The sequence below is a fragment of the Tiliqua scincoides genome, chromosome 8 (assembly GCF_035046505.1).
Source record: "Tiliqua scincoides isolate rTilSci1 chromosome 8, rTilSci1.hap2, whole genome shotgun sequence".
NCBI lineage: Eukaryota > Metazoa > Chordata > Lepidosauria > Squamata > Scincidae > Tiliqua > Tiliqua scincoides.
The window spans coordinates 46334057-46359308 of NC_089828.1; the positions used below are offsets into that span (position 1 = coordinate 46334057).

Consider the following 25252-nt stretch of genomic DNA (forward strand, 5'->3'; position numbering starts at 1 on the left):
CCAAATGAAACCATTCCAGCTTTTGCAGATGGAGACTGAAGTGTCTTCCGCTTCGAACTGTGGCCCCTACCAGATGGCTTTCTGAGTCCAGGATCGCCGTACTTTGTTTCCTCGCTCTTTACAGGGGTTCCCACTATGTCATCATCCATCCATTGTTCACCCCTATTTTCCTTGCACTCAAGCTGTGGCATTCATTAATCAGAAAAATCCTTTAATAACAAGGACAGCAGCGCAGTAGCTACCTATGTGTATGATTGCTAATGCCACCGTCCCATCTTTCTTGGAGAGGTGTATGCTCAGGTACAACAGAACCCAACAAGCAGAAGCAAAGGGGTAAAAAGCAGGGGCAAAGGGGGGTGAGGGTCAAGTATGTTCTCAGAATATGCTATATCTGCTGTAGTGTGGAAGAAACATTGCACTCCTGCGTGTGTGACTGGAATTAGAAAATCAACAGCTGGCTGACACTACAGTTTCACCACTTGGGGTTTGGACCAAATGGATGTTAGGGTGGCCAGACACAATGCAGAGTGCCTGCACTGGTGACTAGTCAGGTCCACCCCACCCCCACCCCCTGGGCCAATCTTCTGCCTGAGGCAACCTGCTCAGTTGGCCTCATGAATGAGCCGGCCCTAAATTCTAGGCCTATGGGGTAAGCCTCACCTTACCTAAGAGCTATGGAGCATTTAGATGCTGTCATTGCTGGCGTTCCCTCTCTCTCTCTCTCTCTCTCTCTCTCTCTCTCTCTCTCTCTCTCTCTCTCTCTCTCTCTCTCTCTCTCTCTCACTCACTCACTCACATCGCACTATTGATTATTTTGTGTGTTTCTTTAATTCATTCCTTTCTTCCTCTCTCTAGTCAAAATTGATTTGTGCAAGGAAGGCTGCACCGAGCCAGCCCCGCATTTGCTCCTCTTCCCCCGGCCCTTCCTTCATTCCACAGCCACAGATGATGCACTAGGATTGTTCCTGCCAGCTGCAGCCTCGGCTCATTTTTTAAACAGACACCTCCGCCAGGAGCTTCTTGGTGCTGAGCAAAGAGCCAGCTGCTCCCACAATCCCTGTAGCTGCTCCTTGCAGACCTGGTCCTCCTCCTCCTCCGCAGTAGCAAACTCCTCTTTTGAAGTCAAAATATCCATGTGAACAAGTTGCCACCTTTCCCCCCCTGGCCTTGCTTCTGTGCTTTTAGCAGCCACCAGATGACATAGAAATTCACTCACCATTTCATTTCCATGACACTTAAAAAACGAATTCCATTTTGCTCCCACCTCCTGGAATGGCTCCAAAGGGGAGGGGCTGCTTGTAAGGTGCATTCAGGTGCCTGCAAAACTTAGTGCTTTGTACCCCCTCTAGCTACCCCACTGCCCTGCAGACTCAACAGTTAAGACCTTTCAGGCATTCTCCTGTATTATCAGCTATGGTAGCTAAACTGGACCACCGCATTCAGTGGCAGTATATCTGAAATCCTGTTGTTGCAAGCAGGGATCGGCTGTTTCTTTGGCATCCTGCTTGGAACATTGCGGTCTAATCCTGCCAGGTCGTGTTCTTTGTGTTCTCATGCGTCGCATTGGTTGCGAGGAACGGGCCTGGCATTTTTATTCCCACTGTGCTGTTGTAGCTGCGGCAGCTGCCGCTTCCTCAGTCATCTGGGTCACGCCGCCGCTCTCTCCTGATGGGGCCGTTATTAGTATTTCAATTTATTTACCCGTTTTGCCGGCACGCAAGTGCCCATTCAGTAGTTCCATCTCATTATCAGCGCCATCAAGGGAGCAGCAGGGAAAGAGTTATAGCAGACGAGTTATGATGGGGGAGGGCACATCGGGCTGAGCTGGAGAGTTTGGGGGAAGGGGGAAGGGGAGAATTTAGCACTGGGGGTAGTCGGGTAGGGGTGCACAGACAAATCCAATCAGGCCTCCTCTTATGCCTGGACATGCACAAATCAGGAGGTGAAACTAGGCTAGAGAAAACATTGCTCCCTGCTAACATCTGCAGTTCAAGCTGCTGCCAGAGCACAGGAGCCTGTGCCAGTTCAGAAGCTGGCAACCCAGCTGCAACATGTGCAAAAGTCCTGACTAGCCTTTGTTGCCCACCTCCTATTGATGTGTGCTTCTAATGGCTGCAGGGCCTTTTTCCAGAGCATGTTGCTTTGCCCTGCAACTCTTTCCGAGTGTCAGGGCTTACCCAAGCAATCTATAGGAAGCAATAACAAGAGGATCATGGAGCATGTACAAAGACCCTTCCAGTTAAGCTCACGCATATAGAAAAGGGGGGAAAGCAGAGCATCTAGATTAGAGGGTCTTTTGCAGGAAGGCTTTGGCTTTTGTTCTTCACAGGGGCCTGGCTTCCCTGGTTCAGCAAAACAGGGGAGGGGGGGGAAGAGAATTTGGGAGCTGACACAAAACCCCTAACCCCACAGTTAACGAGCCAAGCCTGCATCAGAGTCTGGGATGCTGTGCTAATCCCCTATTAAGACCTTAAAAGGAATCCTGGCGCCTTTCCGTATAAACTCATTAACTTTTATGGTGTAATAAATGGATTCTATTAAAACATAATTCCCTCCATGCTGGGGGCAAGTTAACCTCTTTAAGCAGCCGCCACCGAGTGGATTCCTTCTCATTTCACACTGAGTAGGGGGCGTTGGCCCCTCTTGGGTACACCAGCACCTGTGGGCGGGTGGCCTGCTCTCCGGCTTCCAAATGGTGACAGTCACATTGCCACATTTTCTTTGAGTATATCTGCGCCTGCGCCTTTAATAGCATCTGATACCCAGACATGTAGCAAGGGAAGCTTTTCCTGGCAATGTGATGGCAGAGATGACCAAAGGTTCCACTGTACAATTTCTGTACGGCACCTGGTGCTGCTTGTACTGTAAGCCACTTTTGGTGGCTTGCCACCATTAGCCTCCATGCTTTCAGTCCACTGCTTGGCCTGGTTTGTGGGGAGCCTGGTAGGTGAATGCAGGGCCACCCATGGGACGACTGCAGTGTTTGAAAAGGAAGAAGGAGCACAAGAGAAATCATGCCAGAACAAAGAGAGACTGAGCATCTGAGACACTCTAGCTTAGTGCTCTCCTCACCTCCACACTTCCTCTTCCTGTCCATTCAAATACAGTAAGACGAGGAGCAGCAGCTGAGGTGGTAGCTGGCACACCACTAAGTAAGGACATTTGGTGTACCACCTTGAGCAGGCCTGGTGGGCAGGGCCGGCCCATCCGTGAGGCTAACTGAAGCGGTTGCCTCAGGCAGCAGGTTGGGGAAGTCCATATCTGCCCCCTCCACTCTTCCTCCTCCTGCTTCCACTCCCTGGATTGGAAAAGGAAGAGAGGGGCAGAGAGGAAGAGGAGATGTGGAGGGGAGATCAGGGGGAATCAGAGGCTGGCGCATCATTGTGTATGAGGAGGTCAGGATTTGGCGTGCATCAGGAGCCCTTGGGCTGGCCCCACCTGTATGGCTGGCCTGATTTCACCACAGGGGCTTCAAGGTGGCCAAATGCACTGCGGAGGTCAAGCATCTGCACTGGTGACACTTGCAAGGAAGAGGGAATTTCACAGCAGCTACTTCTTTCACCCTTTCATGACCCGCAGTCTCTGCTGAACTCCTCTCCTCTACATGAAGTAGCTATCACAGGATCTGGAGCCTTCCTGAGGTCTTCCTTTGCCTCTGCCCATCCTCCTGGGCTTTCAGTCTCAGGGCTGTTGTGATGGCTCTGTGCGTGTGGGAGCCGAGATAGCAAACTGGAGTCGTATTAGTATCCCTCTCCTTCTCTGCTGAGCTGTTCCAGGGTGAGGTGGCCGGGGCAGAGGTCCTGGTGACATAATGCTGTCAATTAGCATGTAAAACAGGAGCTAATGCAGGGCAGGGCTGTGTGAAGATTAATTACGGCATGGCTGCCACTGTAAAGAAGCAATTAAGACGCTTCAAAGATGGGGAGGATTATTCTGGCTCTGGTTTTATGAAATACAGTACCAGAGTGTTCCTGTATGTTTAAAGGTTGCCAACTTTTCAACCAGCTGCTGTAGCTGTACCCTTAACAGCAGTTTCATGTGCAGTGCAGATATGAGCAGGCAATGGTGCTTTCCTCCATGCTGTGAAAAGTGGATGTTGACAGATCAGGCTGCGGTTAAAAACTCAAGAGCATTTTTCCCCTGGTCAGTTGGCAAGCCTAGTTGGAAAGGATATGAGAGATCCGAGGTGGGCTCCATTCCACAAGCAACCCAGCCTGCCAGTATTTTTCAGGACTGCTGATGATGACGCACCTGGTGGTTGGCAACCTATACCTACAGCACCTGGTATTCCCTGGCGGTCTCCCATCCAAGTACTAACCAGGCCTGACCTTGCTTAGCTTCCTAGATCAGACGAGATCTAGGGCATCTGCAGACGCACCTGACTCAAAAGGCAAGCCCCAGAGTCACTTGCAATGCTTGAGGAGCTAAGTTAGCCAGGGCAGAACGAGCATCTATTTGGCCCTACTTGTTCTGCTACATTTCAGGTGTGGCCTTCATTACATATCACGCACATTATGTATCAGGCTTGAACGCTCAAGGGGTGGATATCACATGTGTGGTGGGTAAACATGGCATCAGGTAGAACGACATGGGCAGAAATGTTTCAATGTTAGCCGACGGGGGGGGGGGGGTGGACAAAGGCAGCTGCATCCATCCCATGCTCTTACAGGAACTGTACCTATAAAAGCTTCTTGGGGCAAGGATAAGCTGTTACTTTTAAAATGTTCCCTGGTGGAACCTATAAATCAGTGCTCTTCAACCTGTGGGTCGTGACACCAATGGGGTCACACAGCTTCATTTCGGGGGTCAAGCCAGCCTTTCAAAGCCTGAGCCATAGAGGGCTTGGATCCAATCCAATAATGATACTGCCTTATCAAAACTGAATTCTTGATATAATCCTGCTAGCCACTTCTCCCTGTCTTGTCCTGTAGGCTCCTAAGGCCAGCCCTGCTTAAGCTGTAACCTCACAGGATTGTTGTGAAGACAAAAGAGGTTGGGGAAAACAGGGTGGGTGGGGGCAGGAGTGGGCAGATTGGGTCAGTCCCCAGTCTCATACTTTATTTGGTGGTGTTGAAGGTTGAAGATCACTGATATAAATAATAAACAGAATTTCCAGTTTCTGGGTCAAGGAGGCCACCTCCTGGGGAGGCCGTGCTACGTGGCATCTCCAGGTGCCCACGCATCCACCAGCCACTGCGCTGTGAATGAGGCCAACTCACCAGGGAGGCATTTTCGATGGCTCATTACGGGCTAATGAAAGCAGCCTACCATTCAGTCTAACGGCTCTAAATGGCTCTGTGTGCATAGCTTAGTTAGGAGATAATGTACAGGGATGAACGGGAGCTGCGCAAGGGAATGGCGGCTTAAACCAGTTTACATCTGTAGCATGTCGATAACGTTTTCAGTCTTCGTTTTGCGGCTTTTTCTCTCCCCCACCCCCCGCGCCACTGCTCTCCTCCTTTAACCAGGTCCCATCTGGGATCCCTTCTCTCCTATTAGAGTCATACCCTTCTTTTAAAAAAGGAGATATGAAACAAGCCCAAGTTAAAGAAAAGTACATTTGAGCATGTGCGGAGCGCACTGAAAAATCCAGCCTGTCTGCGCAAACTATTAAGGCTTCCTTTCAAGGCGGATGGCAGCCCTCCCATGCAACTCATGGGAGCCCCAGCACCTCTCTGTTTGGAAATTAAGCATTACCCACACACCTCCCTTGAACGTACTTTGAAACAGGCCAAGTGTGTTTCTGAAAGGTTCAGGGCCAGCCTCCCAGTGCCAGAGACAGCGTGCTAAATATCTCCCGTTTTCCCAGTGGTACATCAGCCCTAACCACTGCCACTGTCTCCATCACCACCTCCTTTGGAAAGGAAGAGGGGAGGAGAGGCGAATGGTGGGCTGGAGCATTTCCTGAGAGGCACTCTATCTGAACACTCTCTTCTCCTCTACATGTCTCTTTTTGCAGCATCCCTTCTTCCTTTTCAAATCCAGGGAGCAAACAAAGGAGTCAGTGACATAGCTGGAGAAGGTGCAAAGCACAAACCAGCACCCCCTCCCCTTCCCCTTCGGAGTCATTCCTGGCGGTGGGAGTAAAATGGAGGTGTTCGCCTGGTTTTTACCTCCACTGGAAGGAGGAATAATAGAGGGGGGCAAACAGAGGAGGATTGTGGACACTCCCTCTCCCCATGGCAGTCAGCCTCATGAACGGGCCAGCCCTGGAAACAGTTCAGAACACTTTAGGGAGGGCATCCCAGCGAAGCTTTCTGACTGCACCTGTCTCATTTTCACCATGCTGTTTGTCGCTTTTATGAGTCCATTAAGTTTGGCCTAACAGCAAACTCTGGGAGTTTGTCTTTGTAAGCAGCTGCCTCGACTACTTAAAGAGGTCCCTTTTCCAAAGCTTCTGCCTTGGGGATTGACACTACAGAAGAGCCCGGCTGCTTTACCTTATTATAGTTCCTGAGTGTAATTGTTTATTGAACCTAAGCTGTCAGCCGGGTGGTATATATTGTTGTTTTTCGTTGGAAATAATGCCCTGTTTGTATCCTCATTTAAACCTTCTTGGGTCGTGTGTGATTTTTTTTTTTGCCATGCTCTTTCCTTTTGTTAAACGAGAAAATTGGTTAAGTGATTTCCCCGTTCCATTCTTGAGCTTAGTGAGCAGAACAAAGTCTGCATTGTATTAAATCCGCTGCCGAGACGCGGAAACCTGGCTCCGCAGAATCGGGAAAAGATCCTCCACAAATTGGTGACTTACCCCTCTCTAAAGCCGCCTCCAGGTGGACCCCAGACGTGATGATGGCTGCTAACTTTGATAACTTTTGAAAAGCTTAATTCATGGAGAAACCAGGCTTAGCCGGGGTTATTGGCCCTGCAGCTAAATAAAGCATCTGACAGGCAGAGGAAGCCTGTCTCTGATAACCATGCTGGGAGAGGCTGTCACCTTCAGGACCCGGTTGTGAGATTCCAGATGCATCTGGCTGGCTGCTAAATGCTTGGCTCCATGAACATGGGTCTAATCCAGCAAGGCGGGTTATAAAACGGCTTTGAACTGATGCAGACTCTTGGTCTGCATAGCCCAATAGTGTCAGTCTGCCTTTGCTTGCCAATGGCAGTAGTGTAGCTAAGGCAGGGCCAGGGGGGTACTCGGCCCCAGGTACCATTCCTGAGGGGGTGTCAGTCCAGGGGCACTGCTTTTTTACCTTTTTTCCTACTTGTCAAGGAAAAGGAAGGGTGAAAAAGCAGTTGGTTGCTCAGAGTGGCTTGCAACCACTCAGAGTGGCTTGCAACCACTCAGAGTGCTGTAGTAACTTGGCCGTAATTGGTGGTGATGTCATCATGTCACCGCAATTACTTCTGGGTCAGGCACTGGGGGGTGACATTGCAAATCACAGCCCCCAGGTGCCAGGGGGACCAGCTACGCCCCTGGCCAGTTGCAGGGGGCAATGGCTAGACAGGGCTGTTGCCTTCATCTGTGAGCTTCCAAGAAGCACATGGTTGGCCATTGTAGGAAACAGGATGCTGGGCAAAATGAATCTTTGGTCTATTCCAGCAGGTCTTATCTTACATTCTTATTATGGGTGCCATGTTAGATGCATCCTGCATGGGCAGGAGGTCTGGTCTAGAGGGTAGAGCCTCTGTTAGCCCAAAGATAACATCAGAAGGTCGCCAGTTCAAGGATACCACCAGCTCCCTGGACTGAGAATGAGACCTTGAAGCAGCTGAGAAGCCGAGCTGCGTGAAGCTTTCGCTATTCACCCTGTTTTCCCCATATCCATTAGGATATCCCATATCCATATCCCCCAAGAGGCAACAAGCATAGCCGCCCTATCAGCTGCCATCCACTGCTCCTATCAGGTGTCCCTAGGACCTGCTGCTATCCCACTGGGCTCCGCTCTCTGACCTGCCAGAGGACATTCCTTAGTGCTGATGTTTGTGCTTCAAAAGAGCTGGCAGCCTTAGTGTTCCACCACTGAGCTATGATGTTGTGAGCTATGAGCTCCCATGTTCTCAGAGGACAGGTGTAACCATAGCAATTAGCAATAGAAACTTTGTGTGCAGAACCGGTCTGCTGTCTGAATACCAGATGCTCAAACAGGGGAGAGTCATCAGCACGATGACCTGCTGATGTGCTTCCCAGAGGCCTCTGGCTGTCACACCTGGACCCTGGGTGGGAATCTGTGTGGCACACACCAGTGTCAGTGAGGGTGTTATCTAACAAGGCAGGACAGAGATGCAAAAGATCACAGACAGAACCAAGTCAGCAACTTGCACCAACAAGGACCAGAGATGGACGGAAGCCTTAAATCTCCCTGGGCTCAGACCACCACTCTCAGGCACTATGTCCCTGTGTAGAGTGTAGAGCTTTCAAAGAGGCAAGCCACAGGTTTCAAGTTGGTTTTAAGTCTCACACTTTTCTCCATCAGCTGACTGGGCCTGTTTCTTGCACAGGTGTGCAGGTTCATGTGGTTATCCACTTGAAAAGGGCTGGCTCTGCAGGGGGCCCAGGTTCAGAACAAGCCCCACTGGATCAGGCCTAAGACCCAACTAGTGCAGCTTCCTGTATCTCAGGCTGGCCCACCAGATGCATCGGGGAGCACACAAGACAGGATACCTGCATCCTATTGCCATTCTCTTGCATTCAGATGTAGCCTACTTCTAGAACCACAAGGTATACCCATCAAGACTTGGAACCTGCGATGGACTTTTCCTCCATAAATCTGTCCAATCTCCTTTTAAAGACATCTAGGACAGGTGCCCTCACCACATCATGTGGCAAGGAGTTCCACAAATTAATTGCATGCTGCAGAACTCCTTGCCACAAGATGAAGTGATGGCATCTGGTCTAGATGCCAGAGAGTGTGGTCTCTGGAGGCTACGATTCCTGGTCTTTTCAAGCTCCAGCCCAGTGTCAGCGGTGCAGATTGGGTTCACTACTGGTCTATGCAATCCAGCTAGTGCAATGTCATCAGGCAGGCCAGACTTCACCCCAACCACTCCTTGGTCTGCTGAACTCACTGCTCAGTAACCACTGGTTTTGAGTGTTGCAGTAAGAAGGCTGGACCAGATGGATCTTTGGTCCATGACAGCAATGTGGGTTATCTCTTCTTTGGGTGTGTTATTTCCGCTGCTTTCATCCGCACCCTTCTCATCATATGATTCTTTCCTTGTTCCAGGCCTTCACCCTGAGGAGCCCAATAGACCAGGAAGCTCTGAGGCTGATGGGGAGCAAACAGTGCCCCCCACCCCAGATGAGCTGGAGCACGAGGCTCACTTTGTCACCACAGCACCCACCCTAAAGCTGCTGAACCACCACCCGCTCCTGGAGGACTTCCTTCATGAAGCCCTGCTGAAGAAAGATTACCTGCAACAGATACCCTTCCTGGCTGCTGGCCTGGTTGGCCCTGGGCCTGTACTGCCTGATGCCAACCTGGCACTGGCCTCCACAAACAACATGGCCAACCAAGATGGCCGCCCAGCTCTTTCTGATATCACCACAGCACCCACCACACCACCCATGGCAGCGGTGACGACAGCAAGCCCCACAGCCCTGCTGGGTGAAAAAGCTGAAGGCAGGGATTCAGAGAGGCCCCCGGAGATGGTGAAGCCTGCCATTGGTGCTGATCTGCTCACCACAGCTATGGGCCACCTGGTGCCATGGGCCAAGCCAGGCCAGGCCGCCCCTGAAACCAGCTCCCAGTCTGGGCACACACGACCCCCTGTGGGCCCAACACTGGCCTTCTACCAGGGTGGTCTCCCCAACTCAGACTCAGCCACAGTGTCTGGGGACACCCCAACCACTGCAGCCCCCACAGCGCAGCATGAAGTTTCCACCCCCAGCATGGTGTCTACTGAGGATGAGGAAACAGCCACAACCACCATTACCACCACCACGGTCATCACCTCTGTACCAGCTGCAGGTGAGAGCAGTGAACGGAAGGGAAGTACAGTATTCATTTTCACGTTCAAGTAACGGGATTGGAATGGGAGGGAAGACGAAGGCTCACCAAACCAGACGCTAAAGCATGCTTAACAGAAGCATGAACCTGAGGTGCCAGGTGGCCCAGATCTAAGATCTTGCAAGATACCGGCTTTGAGCTGTTACAAAGTTATCTTAACTTGCCATCGAAGAGAGGGCTGGCAAAGCTCTTGCGCCGTAGCTGCCCGGCTTTACAAATATGCTTGGCTTTTATCAAGCCCATTCAGGCTGTGAAAAGCTTGCTAGTTTAATTTCATTCGATCAATAACACTGTTTAGGGAAGCATAATGATGGAAGTAAAAACAGATTGGAGCGAGGGCAAAATCTGGAGGATGATTGTTGCAAAACAGGAAGAATGGGAAGAGATCAGTTCTGAGATTGATGTGCCCTGCTCAGGACCAGCCTGAGAAATGTCTGGGTGACTGCAGACACGTGCACCTCGCCCCCACCACTCCATACACACATGCACATGGGGTATTTGGTGGGCCGCTGTGAGATACAGGAAGCTGGACTTGATGGGCCTATGGCCTGATCCAGTGGGGCTGTTCTTATGTTCATATGTTCACATGCATACAAGCATGAATAATTCCGCTGCAGAGCTCTCCTGAAGAAGCCCCGTTGAAATGGCAGAGAGTGGTGCAGGAGAGCTTTCCCACTAGATTATGTCCTTCTAGGTCAGATCCATCACGGCCTTTCCCTTCTCGAGCACTCCTCTGCCTGCTCCTACGCAGCTGGAAAACCCCGCCAAAGATAAACGAAGTGTGCGTCTCTCGCTGTTTTGCGATAATTGTCTCCTTTTAAAGCCATGGTTGAGAATGGATTTTTCTCCAGTGTTGGGAACAAAAGCTCATTTTTCTTCCCCAAATTGGTCAATATTTACGGCAGACCAAGAATGTCAGGGCAACAGGTGACTGTACAGAGAGGTAGCTTGCTAATCTGGAGTGAGAAAGGGAGAGGGCTGGATAGGGACGCAATATGTGCAAACGGTACATAAAAACATAAGAGCCCCGCTGGATCAGGCCAAAGGACCATCTAGTCCAGTTTCCTGTATCTCACAGTGGCCTATCAAATGCCTCAGGGAGCACATGAGACAACAAGAGACCTGCATCCTGGTGCCCACCCTTGCATCTGGCATTCTGAGGTAGCCTGCTTCCAAAATCAGAAGGTTGCACACACACATCATGGCTTGTAACCTGTGATGGACTTTTCCTCCAAAATTTGTCCATTCCCCTTTTAAAGGCATCTAGGCCAGATGCCATCACCACATCCTGTGGCAAAGAGTTCCACAGACTACTTACATGCTGGATAAAGAAATATTTTCTTTTATCTGTCCTAACTCTCCCAATACTCAATTTTAGTGGATGTCCCCTGGTTCTGGTGCTGTGTGAGAGGGAAAAGAACATCCCTCTATCCACTCTATCCATCCCCTGCATAATTTTGTATGTCTCAATCATGCCCCCCCCCAAGCACCTTTTGTTTAGACTTGTACCTCAAACACTGTAGCCTTTCCTCATAAGGGAGGTGCCCCAGCCCAGTCATCATTTTGGTACTGCAGAGCTTCTCTGAAAGACTGGGCATGAAAATGCAGGATATTTTCACAATGTAGCTTTGTCTGCAGATTTTGTCTTTTTGAAAAACAGTGCTTTCTTTTTAAAACAAAAGCCATTTTTAGTTCTTTCGGTTGAAACTGCATAAACAACACAGTCTCAAGACGCTGGTGAAGTTGATGAATATAAGATCAAGCTCGACACAATGGAAGAGATCTGTGATTAGGCTCTCCTGCATTGTTTTAAAAAATGAATCGAAGCTATAGAGGGGCTAGAATGAGATCAGAATCTTGGTGATAGAGAGGGGGTTAACCCTTTCCTGGTGCCATTTTCTTAACTAAGATTGCCCCTCTTAAAAATTGGAATTTACACCACAAGTAAATCTTGTTGGCATCCTTCAGTCTCGGAAGACTATGGTGTCACGCTCTGAATGGTGGTTCTAGAACAGAGTGTCCTCTCCAGTGTGTGAAGCCTGGGTAAAGCAGGTATGGAGGATAGGCTGTTACCCATGCAGCAAATCCCCCCTCTCCACGTCACTGAAATGGTCCAATGGAAAGGCAGAGGCCAATACGGTTGGTTCCAGCGGCGTCGCAGGAGTTGCCAGAACGTGATTGTGTTCAGCCACTAACTGCCTCAGGGACTCTGGCTCCTGATTTTGCCTCGAGGTTGACTCCTGAAGCCTTTTCTATAACTGGATGTAGCCACAAGGCAGTGGAGGTTTGGGATCAGAGTTTTCCTTCTCTCAGATGAGCTGCCTTCCCAGGCTGACGAGTCCCATCTACCCGGAGGCTGTTTAGTCGCCTCTTACGACAAGTACAGCCAAACTGAGGGCCTATTCTAATCCCCAGCCCCCAGGGGATAACAAGTAAATACTGCATTCATAAGTATCACAGAAGTACTATACCTATATGATTTCTGCTCAAGGGACAAACACTAGTGCTTGAAAAGTGAATTTAATTGGGAAAGTATTATGGAATGAAAGGGTGAAACCACTCTCACCAACTCTATGTTTGCAATCCACTCCTTACCCCCAAATGGCTGGTATTAATTAAAAAAAAAATTAAAACACCTAATCACAGGTCCTTCCTGTTGCATTAAGTTTTGAGCTGAGATTTCCACTGGATTGGAGGTGGGGCTTTCGATAGCTTCTGGTCCCACCCACTGGCTATCAAAACCAGAACTAATTTATGCATGACAAGGAGAACCATTGTTCATTTGTACCATGTATGCAGGTGGCAAAAGTCAGGTTTTGTGGCCCTGGATTTGGGATATTGTGGTGTAGAATTTTAATCCACTCTCATTTTTCAGCACAGAGTGCTTATAGCCTGGCCCAAAGGGCTTTAGGACTGCAGTTCAAATGAGGTGTAATTGTTAGGTTGAAGTAAGCAAGAGTAGGCACTGTTGCAAAGGGTAAAAAGCAACAGACCTTAAATTGGTGGCATTGGTAGAGGGTGCAGGGGTGCAGGCTGCACCAGGTGACACACACGGGAGGGTGACACCACTACCGGCCAAAATTTTTAAAATCTTGGTATTTTCGAATAATACCCTCATATTATATATTAATGTGCAATTTCAGGCAGAATGCAATGAAAAAACCTTGTTGAAATATATCTATTCAATCAAAAGGCATAGCCCCAAAACCAGTGAGGGTGGGGCAATGGCACATCACCATGCCCACTGCCAGGGGCATTGCCCCACCCACTGCATGGGAGGAGGTTCATCGTAGGGGTGACATGCTGGCCTCCCACACAGGGTGACACAAAGCCTCATGATGCCGCTGCCTTAAATACTGCAACAAGAGACTGCAGGCAACTCTTGATCATATTGTGGGGGATTCTTATGCTGTTCAGTGTGAGGGGTGCATTGGGATGAACAGAGACAAGGGAGTAAGCAGCAAGTTGTAAATTGTCCAAGGCAGCAAAAGCCTTGGGTTAGCCATGGTGGACATGGCAGATAGGTCTCCAAGACTTTTCTCCTCATGTCCTCTTCGTCTTCAGGTCCCTGCAGCTGGAATCTTACTGGCCCCGAAGGAACACTGGCCTCTCCGCTGCCGTCCAGCATCCCATATGAGGGAGGCCCCCTCGAATGCATTTACACCATCGCTGTGTACCCTGGTTATGGCGTAGAGATCCGGGTAAGTGTCTGGAAGCTGGAGAATGCAAAGGAAGTGTTTCAGGATACCTTGTATAGGAATCAGTAATAGGAAAAGCTCAGTGGCAAACTAACACAAAAGTCAGGGTACATCTGGAGAGAGAAACACCTCTCAGGGTTTTGACAGGAGGGGTTGAATGTGAGTGAATACAGTGGCACATATTAAAATGAACATTCTGTCGGAGGTGGTAATGGAGGAGCTGAAGAACTTTGCAGAAGATTCAGACTTGGGGGGGGAGAATTAGAGAAAGGGGACATGAAGTAGGACAGCAATTTTCAACCAGTGCACCACAGCACATTGGTGTGCTGCAGGAGTTTAGGGGAGGATAATTTATTAGTAGGGCCATTAGGGTATGTGAGCCCCCTGCCTGCAGTGTAGTGTGCTTTGTCGATTGTCAAAAAATGCTTGGTGTGCCTTGACCATTTTAGAGCTTTATCAGTGTGCGGTGAGATGAAAAAGGTTGAAAAATCATGGATGCGGAAATTCAGAGAGGGCAGTGGGCATGAGGGGCAGCAAGTAATGACGGCAGGGCCACCCCAGTACCAAGAGGGGGATACCAAATACCATCCCTTTACCTGATAGTGCATCAACCATCACCATCACTCGTCTCCTCTTCTTCCCACTTCCTGGATTCAAAAAGGGAGATGCTCTGGCCCATCACTCCTTTTCCCTGCACACTTCCTCTTCTGCCTTGTTCCTCTCCTTCTTTACAAATCCAGAGAGCAAGAGGAGAAGCAGCAGCAGTGGTGATGGGCGGTCAGGTACCCCCTGCCCATCCATCCACCACCTGATGCAACATTCTCAGTCTATCTTATGGATGGCCTGCCTTATATACAGACAGAATCGTTTAAGATCTGGGGACCTGAGCTGGCTTTCTTTCTTTTTTCCCATTTTTATAGCATCCTTCCCCTAAGGAGCTCAGGATGGTGTACTTGATTCCTCCCCTCCTTTTGTCCTCACAACAACCCTGTGAGATAGGCGGTGCTTAGAGATAGTCCAAGATTACCCAGGAAGCTTCATGGCTGAGCGGGGATTTGAACCTGGATCTTCCAGATCTAAGTTCAGATTCCTGAACCACTACACCACCCTTTGCATTACAGACAAGCTGTGGCAAGCATCTCTGTTGCCCCCCCAGCCTACCTTTCTCTTGTTATGGATATTTCTATCACCTCAAAGTCTTGTGTGATGCCTCAGAGTCTGAAGGTGGCAGCTGAGCTAGTTGAAGGTCACAGCTGTGTTTGCCCTGTTGTGGTGGCCTTTATTGTTTGAGCATCTTCTTTCTCAATGGACCAGCATGCAGTATGCTCTGAGCCAGTGGACTTGGCTCATTGGCCTCTGAAGCCCCTTTGATTTCCAGGAGTGGGAAATGGTAGTGGCTCCAGTGATCTCAAGGCTCCAATTCCACAGGAAAAGGCTGGTTAATGCCCACAAGTTATATAAAGGGGGGGGGATCATGTGCCCACCCATCCTTTCTGCATTTGCCCAGGTCTGACATCAGGAGCACCTGACTCTACATCTTGTTAAGAGTGGGTACAGAACCTAGACCAAAATGAGAATATAAAAGAAAGTCCCTAGAAGCCACATCCAGTTTTATTTGCCCCTTGCCTTAAAATATCCTTGCCAAACTTTTTTTTTCTCTCCTCTTGCTGGACAAGCGTCTTTTTTATCCTTGCATTTTCCTCTCCATTCCTCTGACATTTTGCAGCCTTTTAAATACACTTATCTTTTCGTACTTTTACCTGCCTGGTCTCAGTTCTTCTCTCAGGAGGAGACAGTGGGTTGCCACATCTCCCAGACTGCACATTCTGCTAGATTTTAAGAGAACTCCCTGTTAATTTGGGAAGGGGGTTTCCCAAAGCTAGCCTCCTTCTGTCTGGGCTCTCTAGCTTTGGTGACGAGAGCAAAAGCTATCTCTCCAAAGTTCATTCCCAGTTTACCCAGTTAAATGGGTGAAGTTGGGAGGCAGGGAGGCGGGTGCCATCACTAACTAGCAGGCATTCTGTCCATCTTGCCCTCCACCCACCTGGGAACACAGATGAAAGCAGCAGAAATTCTTGTTGGCATCCTTCAGTCTTGGAAGACTATGGTATCGCACTCTGAATAATGTTCTGGAACAGAGTGTCCTCTCTAGTGCGCGAAGCCTAGGTAAAGTAGGTATGGAGGATAGACTGTTACCCATGCAGCAAATCCCCCCTCTCCACGTCGCTGAAATGGTCCAATGGAAAGGCAGAAGCCAATACGGTTGGTTCCAGCGGCGTCGCAGGAGTTGCCAGAACGTGACTGTGTTTAGCCATGAACTGCCTCAGGGACTCCGGCTCCGGATTTTGCCTCGAGGTTGACTCCTGAAGCCTTTTCCACAACTGGATGTAGCCACAAGGCAGTGGAGGTTTGGGATCAGAGTTTTCCTTCTCTCAGATGAGCTGCCTTCCCAGGCTAACGAGTCCCATCTACCCGGTGGCTGTTCAGTCACCTCTTACGACAAGTACAGCCAAACGGAGGGCCTATTCTTATCCCCAGCCCTCAGGGGGATAAGAATAGTGGAAATAAAGGCCGAAAAATTCAGTGGGGCAAAGCCAATGAGGAGGTTTTCTGTTGGATGCAGAAGATCAAGACATGGGGAGTTTGCTCAGTGATGATAAGAGGAACTGGAAGTCATTCAAATCTCACCATGACTCATTCATTAAACATTTTGGGGTGGATTTAATTAAAAAAATAAATAAGACTCGACATTTTGCCTAGCCCACCCCCCCCCCAGTTGGTGGTGTAGCATCTGCCCCTATGCAGAGGGCAGGTGGTGGTGGTGGAAGGAGAGATGCTCCCTGCTGGCTTTTAGAGCTCAGTAGTTTAGTGGGACCTCACCTGCATTTTAATGAAAAGTTACAAATACAGACATCTCGTTTAAGGGATGCAGCCAGCCATACTGGCTCCCTCCGAAACACGCCACAGCAAATGTCAAATCGATACACGTGGCATTTGGCCGACATTTCAACAATACCTGTTTTCCCCCGTCCCCCTGGGGCTTCATTAGGCCTCACAGATGAAGCGTTTGCCGGCCCAAGCCTAGACAGGAGCCGAGGGAGGCCGAATTTCAAGGCACTGGGGCCAAGAGCGCTTGCTACCTCTCCGCCGGGATCTTACAAGTGCAGCATCCCGTTGGAGATGGAACCGGGGATGCGGAAGGCAGTTGAGGAAATCTGTGTTGTGTAAAAAAAGAGGTGAATTCCCAGGAGGGAGTCTGTCAAAATGGGTCTTCCTGAGACTTTGGTCAAAGGCCAAGTGAGAGACTCCACTGGAGGCAGCTTCGTTCCCTTAAGCTACTCTGTACCATTCAGACATTTGCAAAGCATGGGCAGCAAATAAGGTCCTAAAAGCTGACAGCACCCATCTAGAACAGCAATTTTCAACCACTGTGCCACGGCACATTGGTGGGCCGCAGGGCTTTGGGGGGGCAGGGTAATTTATTAGTAGGGCCATTAGGAGATGTGAGCTCCCTGCCAGCAGTGCAGAATGCCTTATTAACTGTCAAAAAAAAACAACAGATGGTGTGCCTTGACAATTTTAGCGCCTTCTCACTGCACCATGAAATGAAAAGGTTGAAAACCACTGTCCTAGAAGAACCACTTGTGAAACTGACTTTGACCAGGTCAGATCCTTGAATCCCTCTAGTTCAGCATTGCCCGAAGAGAAGTGTCTTTCCCAGCCTGGCCTGGAGATCCTTCCAGGGACGTCCTGCGGGCAAACCATGTGCTCCACTGAGCACTCCTGGTGCCACAAAACTGGAAGGTGCTCTCTCTTCTTCCCAATTTTAGCACCCACTGCAGGAAGTGGATGCTGGGGACAGGGCTGAAGATTTGGAGACTCAAGCCTGTAGTCTTGGAAGCTTCATCCTCTCCACCTTCCCTACCTGCCCAGGCTGTACCCACCCTGTGCCTGCCTACCACCTCCAACTGCCTCCACTTGCTGTCTGCCTGCCCGCCTGCCCACCTGCATCACAAAGCCCAGTGGCAGCTGCCACTATCCCTCCTTCTCTTTCTTCATTCCCCATTTTAAAAAGGCAGAGCCCAGGAAGCAGAAGAGGAAATGCATGGAGGAGAGTGGTGGTGGTCTCCACCATCTCCCAAGAGGAGACTGGAAGCAGTGGTTTGCACTCTTGGGGCAGGGTGAGGTCAAGCCAGCCCTGGCAAGGGGACTCACAGCCCAATCCTATCTGCGCTTTCCTGGGAGTAAGCCCCATTGACTCTAATGGGACTTACTTCTGAGTAGACATACATAGGATTGGGCTGAGAGTGCGAGGCTCCAGACCCAAAGACTGCCTTTTTCTAATTCTCCACTTTCTAGCAAGGGGGCAGTGCCTGGGAAACACAGTCCCAGTCAGCTAGTACTAAAGGCCTCCTTTTGGCCCCAGAGTGTATTGAAGTACACCCTGATTGGAGCCGTCTGGGGCTCCTGTGCCCCCTCCTTCATGCTACTGGATATTATACTATGTTGACTGACTGCATCTGGCTTCTCTCTCACCTCGAGCCCCCGCTGGACTTGTGGACTCCCACTTGCACTCAGGACAGGACCCCCGAAATGCATTTGCTTTGGACCATAAGCCAGGAGAAACCACTTTCTCGCCTTCTCTCTGGTCTTTTAAGCGGTGCCCGCTTCCTATGTGTTGGCAACCTTCAGTTTCGAAAGACTATGGTATCGCGCTCTGGATGGTGGTTCTGGAACCGCGTCTAGTGTGGCTGAAAAGGCCGATTCGGGAGTGACAATCCCTTCCACACTGGGAGCAAGTGTAGTCTGTCCCTGGTGTGTCTCCCTGGCTGTGGACCTTCCTTCTTTGCCTCTTTGCCTCAGTCTGTTGGCCAAGTGTCTCTTCAAACTGGGAAAGGCCATGCTGCACAGCCTGCCTCCAAGTGGGCCGCTCAGAGGCCAGGGTTTCCCACCTGTTGAGGTCCACTCCTAAGGCCTTCAGATCCCTCTTGCAGGTGCTCAGATTTGAAAAGCCATGCCACTTCAAAATTTGGCAGGATGATGATGATTTCTGAAGGCAGCTTTTTATTAAATGTGTTGATCAGTGAAAACCTGGGCAGTCAGATTCTTTTCTGCCTTATTTTCTCCCCTGAAATTAACCACCATCTATAAATGAGAGTACTCAAATATGCAGAATAAAAAGTAGGAGAATCAAAAGATGAATCTTTGCAAACCAGTTTGAGGCTGGAGAAATCGGCACACTTTCTTCCACCCAAATTCTGTTTTGCAAGGAGTGAGCCGCTATGCCTTAGTTGCACAGGAGGTGGGGATCAGCACATTCCTGCCCCCCACCTCACTTCCTGATATCCTGTCCCATCAATCATGCCGTATCCTGGTAGGACTGTGGCGAGGGAGCTCTCTTGCCAGCCAGCCCCTGCCTTATGGTTCTCTATCCCCTTCGCTACATGCTCTCGTTTCTCCCACCCCCATCCCACCAATACGTCACTGGCACCTTTGGTGTAATTAGTGCAAGAAGGTGCCTGCCTTCAGCCGTTTATCACCCAGCAGTGCTGTTTAATTACTGTAATTAATATACAATCACCGCCTTAATGAGAGACGGCAACAGCAACTCGTTTATCACGATAAGTTATGCTGCTGCCACCCGTGAGAGGACGTGGCAGTCATGGGCCTGGTGGGGCTGGTGCACGAGGAGGGTAGAGAAACTGTCTCCAGCTCAGGCAGTGCCTTGGAAGAAGTAGTTGGCAACCTTCAGTCTCGAAAGACTCTGGTATCGCGCTCTGAAACGTGGTTCTGGAACAGCATCTAGTGTGGCTGAAAAGGCCAATTCGGGAGTGACAATCCCTTCCACACTGGGAGCAAGTGCAGTCTGTCCCTGGTCTGTCTCCTGGCTATGGGCCTTCCTTCTTTGCCTCTTAGCCTCAGACTGTTGGCCAAGTGTCTCTTCAAACTGGGAGAGGCCATGCTGCACAGCCTGCCTCCAAGCGGGCCGCTCAGAGGCCAGGGTTTCCCACTTGTTGAGGTCCACTCCTAAGGCCTTCAGATCCCTCTTGCAGATGAAGCTGGGTGGTATATTTCTGCACCATTTACCTTGGTGATAGGGCTGAAGAACCGATCTCAGTCCCAGATATGGTACGAGAACATCTCTGAGCATATGCAGAAGGCCTTTCTTTTGTCCGCATCTGCCTACCATAGGGCAAGATTTCTGGTTGGTTGGCAACCTTCAGTCTCGAAAGACTATGTTATAAGCCTACAGCACCCGGTATTCCCAGGCGGTCTCCCATCCAAGTACTAACCAGGCCTAAGCCTGCTTAGCTTCTGAGATCAGACGAGATCAGGCATGTGCAGGGCAAGATTTCTAGCTTGAAGGAAATGAGCTTCTCTCTGGATTTTGAGGGCCTTTCTTTTCAAAAGCAAATAGATCTCCCAATATAACACGGTGGGGCGAGGTAGATCTAGGAAGGACACCCAGTTTCTTACTGCTTTTTGCAAGGGGTGCCTCTAAGACTTCGTTGCACCTGGGGAACAAAGAGAGAGCAATGGTTCTCTGCCCCACCCCATTTCACAGCAATACAGCGCTGAGCATCCCAGTCTTCTTTCACTAGCAAGGCAGGATTGACAAAACACCAGGGTAAAGAGTGGTTCTACCATGGTTCTAACCCACCCACCCACTCAGTAATTCCTGCTCCTTACACAGCCATGCCTTGGTCCAGGGTGTAAGTGGGATACATGCAGCAATGCTAAGGGTGTTTCTGAGCATGTGCAAAGTTCTTTCCCCAACTCTTCTTGCCTAACCACAAGCAGCTCCCACAAATATCTTACCGTGAACAGTGACTAATTTCATCCACCTCCCATAGTGTGTGTTAATAGCTCAAGGATATATTTCCTTCCAACATTATTTTCTGGAAGCCGTTCTATGCAGAGGGCTATGGGAGGACATATTCTGCACATGCTCAGAAAAAATAGCCACTGCTTCTCAGCCTGCCATCCTGGATTTGAATCTCGGAGGTTCTTGCTTAAGGGAGCTACCAAGACCGCATCGATCCTTTCAAATACAGAAGGGAATAAGAAGCCTTGGCCCCCATGACTGGTAGGCAGTAGGGAGTATGGACTGACCCATCCTGAGATTAACAACTAGGAGCACTGCTTTCTGTGTCTGGCTGATCAACAAAGCAGGCTCTTCTGCCACTTACATTCAAGCTCCAGCTCCCCCCCCCCCCTTTAAGTACAGCCAACCACTGTCTCACCTGGGTCCTGGTCCCTTATTCTCAGGGCCGGCCCAATAGTGAGGCTAACTGAAGCAGTCGTCTCAGGTAGCAGGTGGGAGTGGCATCCACCTCTGTCCATCTACTAGCTTCCACTGCTCCTCCTCTTCCTTCCACTGCCTGGAGTGGAAAACGAAGAGGGGGACAGGGAAGATGAGGAAATGTGGATTGGGGGGGGGGGAGTGCTGAGCTAGAGCATTGGAGAGTGGGGGGAGGCTGGCACATCATTGGGTGGGGATGGGAAGCATTTGGTATGCTGCCTCAGGCATCAGGAGGTCTTGGTCCAGCCCTTCTTATCCTCCTGACACTCCTGTGAAGTACATTTGAATGAATGATGGCAGCTGTCCCAAAGTCACCTGAGGAGCTTTGAAGCACAGAAGGAGCCTGGCCCCGAGCCTTTCTAGTCCCAACCCAGCACTCTAACCACTATACCACTTTTGCACCACAAGTCTCTCGGGATGCTTGATGTATTGTCTACTTCATGCAATAGTCTGGCTTTTTTAAAATGTCTCCAAAAAGGCTCCTGTAGGCTCCTTTTAAATGTCTCCAAAAAGGCTCCTACCTACACCTGCTGGTTAAAGGAGTGGAAGGAGTTAGGGCCACCGCTGCAGCTTGTTCCAGGTGAGCAGAGGCCGTCCTCAAACTGCCACCAGTTTAAAAGTTTGTTAATGTGGCCAAGGTCCCCCCAAGCATCCTAATGATGATGAACCTTCTCCCTCCATCCTGCTGCAGGTCCAGAACATCAGCCTCGTGGAAGGCGAGACAGTCACTGTAGAGACTCTTGGAGGGGTAGAGCCTGTTGCCCTGGCCAATGAATCATTCCTGATGCGCGGGCAGGTGATCCGTGGCCCAACTAATCAGGTGGTGGTTCGGTTCCAGAGCCCGGCACCTGCCAATCCTGGAACCTTCCTCTTCCATTTCCAAGGTAAGAATTGCAACTGAGGGGGAGGGGTGGGAAAGAAGGGACTTTCCACTAGGGAGGGACATGTGACTGCCTCGTTCCAAGCTACTTCCATTCAGCATTGGGGGAAAGAGTTGTATAGCCAAAGGAGCTGTTATTCTCTGTCTATTCTGCAGCTCCAGAGTCACAAACAGGGCCGGCCCATCCATGGGGCCCATCCAGTTGGCCACCTCCATGAGACCACTTGCCTCCACTGCTCCTACTCCTCCTTCTACTCCCTGGATTGTATCAGGAAGAGTGGAGTGGAGCAGAGATGACAGTATGGAAGGAGAATGGTGGGCTAGAGCCCTGGGTGTGCTCTAGCCACTGTTCTAGCTTATCACTCTTCGCTCCTCCACACCTTTTCCTTTTCTAATACAGAGAATAAGAGAAACAGAGGCTGGCACATTGCTAGGTTAAGGGGGATAGCATCTGCCAAGTTGCCTCCGGCATTAGAAGGTCTTAGGCTGGAAAGTGAGGTTAGACCAGAGCCCTGCCTGCTACAAGTGGCTCAACAGAATTTCCTGCGGATGCCTCGTCTTGATGCTAGGACCCAGGGGTCACCAAACAAAGCTGAATGGCCACCAAGTTCCAGACTCACATATGGTAAAGGCTACTCTTCGAAGCACAAGGTGCACTGTTGGTGGCCACCGCTTTAGATGTCAGTTTGACAAATTCACGCAGGACAACAGCTATCGGCCATGACTGTGAAATAGAACCTCCACATGCAGACGCAGTGTACCTGTGAGTACCAGGTGGTGGGAAGAAGCAATAGGAAAGGCCATCCTCTTTATGCCCTGCTTATGAGCACCAAGTGGTGACATTTAGCCAGCTGCTGTTGGAAACAGAATTCTGGACTAGGTGGACCTTCAGACCGAACAAACAGAACTTTCCTTATATTCATTCTGGATCCTCTTCCCCACATCACAAGCAGAGAACAAAGACAGGGAAAGAACATTCTGCTTATAATAATAACTAGGTATTTATATACCACCTTTCTGGTCATTGAATTACTCCTCTGACTTTATTCAAGGCGGTTTACATAGGCAGACATTTCTAAATCCCTCAAGGGGATTTTTACAATCATAGAAGGTTCTCTCTTTCAAGAACCGACAACATTTCAGAATGGATCTTCCTGGTTGGTCTCACTTCTGGCCTCCAGTTCTCCTACGCAGGCTGACAAGCAGCTCCATCTCTCACATAGAGGGCAGCCAAGATGCTTCTTGCTCACACCAACGGCTTGTCAGCTGCTTCAAGGTCTCACCATTCTCAGCCGTTCAGGGAGCTGCCGGTGTCCTCGAACTGGCGACCTTCTGATGTTATCTTTGGGCTAACGGAGGCTCTACCCTCTAGACCAGACCTCCTGCCGTTATACTGAATGCTGCAGGGTACAAGCAAGACAGAAAGTGTTCCACCACTACCACCAGCACTCTGCCCACGCAGCCAGCTTGGGTGCCGCTGCCGCACCAGGATTTCCCCTTGCAGCTGCAGCGCAATTAGCTAATTGGGAGCTCACTAATCACTGCTGGAGCTAATCGCTGAAGCTGCCAGGTTAGAGCGGGCACCCACCGAAGAGCTGCTTAATGGGGAGATAATTGGTCCCAGCAATTAACGTAATTTGCACAGAGCACGGGGGGGGGCCGCTCTTGATATACCTGTCTCCCACCCACATGCCTCACCGATGCTGACACACCCTCCTGCACACCCCATCACAACCGCTTAAGGCTCTCCCCACTTTGCAACAGGTAGGATCCCCCCCCCAAAATCCCATAGACTTTGTCAGTTAAAAATGCTTTCATAAAGCATTTCAAGCATTCAAAGTGCTTCAGATACTCCTTACAATGGCCCTGCGAGGTAGGCTAGTATGATTATCCCTATATCCTGCCTTTCCTTCAGCATACATGCTAAAGCAGTCAGAAGTCCTCACAAACTGCATAGGCTGCTGCTCTGTCTTGTGAACATTCATTATTATTCATTCAGTATTTTACATTTCCATGTCTAGATAGATAGGTAAAGATGTTCAGGCCTCGCTCAGTATGGAAGTGCTTCAGTTACCTTTACATACCTAGGAACACTGATATTTGGTACACAAATGAGTACGCAAACTCCTTGTTGACACAAAAAACCTGACTATAGGAAATGTATACATCTCTTCCTCAAAATTGGGGATATGAAATGTATCCCCAATTTTTCAGGTACTTAACCAACCAGCCGGGTAAGATTTGGTCAATACGTAGCCCTGATACGTAGTTGTTTCGCAAATTACTAGAAGAGCCTGCGCATTGTCACCGATACGTGTGATAACTCAGTTGTAGGGTATAAAGTTTACCGCATCATAGAGGGCAGCATTCCAGCCTGGTGCAAGCAAACCCACTGATGGGTTCTGGGAGTGCTGTTCTCCAACCTTCGGGCAGTGGAGCTTCTGATAGTAGCCAACTATCTGGATGTCTATGTGTATAAGAAAGCCTAGTAATACATAAACTAATCAACTAATTTTAATTAACTAATTAAAAACAGATTAAATATCCACAGTGTTGCAGTTTAACTAGAAAGGAAACTGGGCATTCAGGTGGCAGCTGGTTCGATTCACAGAACTTTAAGCTTTATGGGTGGCATGCAGAGCTAGGTTTTCCTGGACCCTTTTTTCTAAGCTGATGATTTAGCCAAAGAGGCAGACTGGGAGACATGAGGGCCATTCAGTCTCTCCATTGATCGAATGGTTGGCAACCTTCAGTCTCGAAAGACTATGGTATAAGCCTACAGCACCCAGTATTCCCAAGCGATCTCCCATCCAAGTACTAACCAGGCCTGACCTTGCTTAGCTTCCGAGATCAGACAAGATCGGGCATGTGCAGGGTAACAGTCAGAACCACGGCAAAACTCAGGACCGTTCCACTACAGCCATCAGTGCCAATCCTCCCTTGTTTTCTCCAGCCTATGTGCTGAGCTGCGTCTTCCCCACACGCCCGGCCTATGGGGATGTCTCCGTCACCAGCTTGCACCCTGGTGAAAGCGCTTACTTCTTTTGCGCCACTGGCTACCAGCTCGTGGGCCAACGTCGCCTCACCTGTTTCAATGCCACCCACCCATTCTGGAGCTCCCAGGAACCAACCTGCATTGGTGAGTGAAGTTGGGGGAACTTGAGGTTTGGTGCCTTGCAATCCTTTGGACTCTGTCAGGCCTCACTGTGCCTCACTGACCATCCTTTCCCATCGCAGCGGCTTGTGGTGGAGTGATCCGGAATGCCACGATCGGGCGAATGGTGTCACCGGGGTTTCCTGCCAATTACAGCAACAATCTGACTTGCCATTGGCTGCTGGAGGCTCCTCCTGGACAGCGGTTGCATCTCCATTTTGAAAAGGTCTCCTTGGCTGAAGATGATGACAGGTGAGCTCAGAC

At 49.9% G+C, this 25252-nt stretch overlaps 1 protein-coding gene and 1 pseudogene across 1 annotated transcript in view; one reads left to right on the top strand and one right to left on the bottom strand.

The window, feature by feature from the left end:
- The window catches only part of SEZ6 (seizure related 6 homolog), a 157655-nt gene that overhangs the window by 114971 nt on the left and 17432 nt on the right, over window positions 1-25252 (top strand). The window contains exons 2-6 of the mRNA XM_066636448.1: window positions 9171-9914; window positions 13518-13654; window positions 21646-21838; window positions 24788-24973; window positions 25072-25240. Of these exons, the coding sequence (XP_066492545.1) occupies window positions 9171-9914; window positions 13518-13654; window positions 21646-21838; window positions 24788-24973; window positions 25072-25240 (1429 nt within the window). The remainder of the gene's footprint in view (window positions 1-9170; window positions 9915-13517; window positions 13655-21645; window positions 21839-24787; window positions 24974-25071; window positions 25241-25252) is intronic.
- Window positions 19896-20019, bottom strand: LOC136659621 (5S ribosomal RNA; annotated as a pseudogene).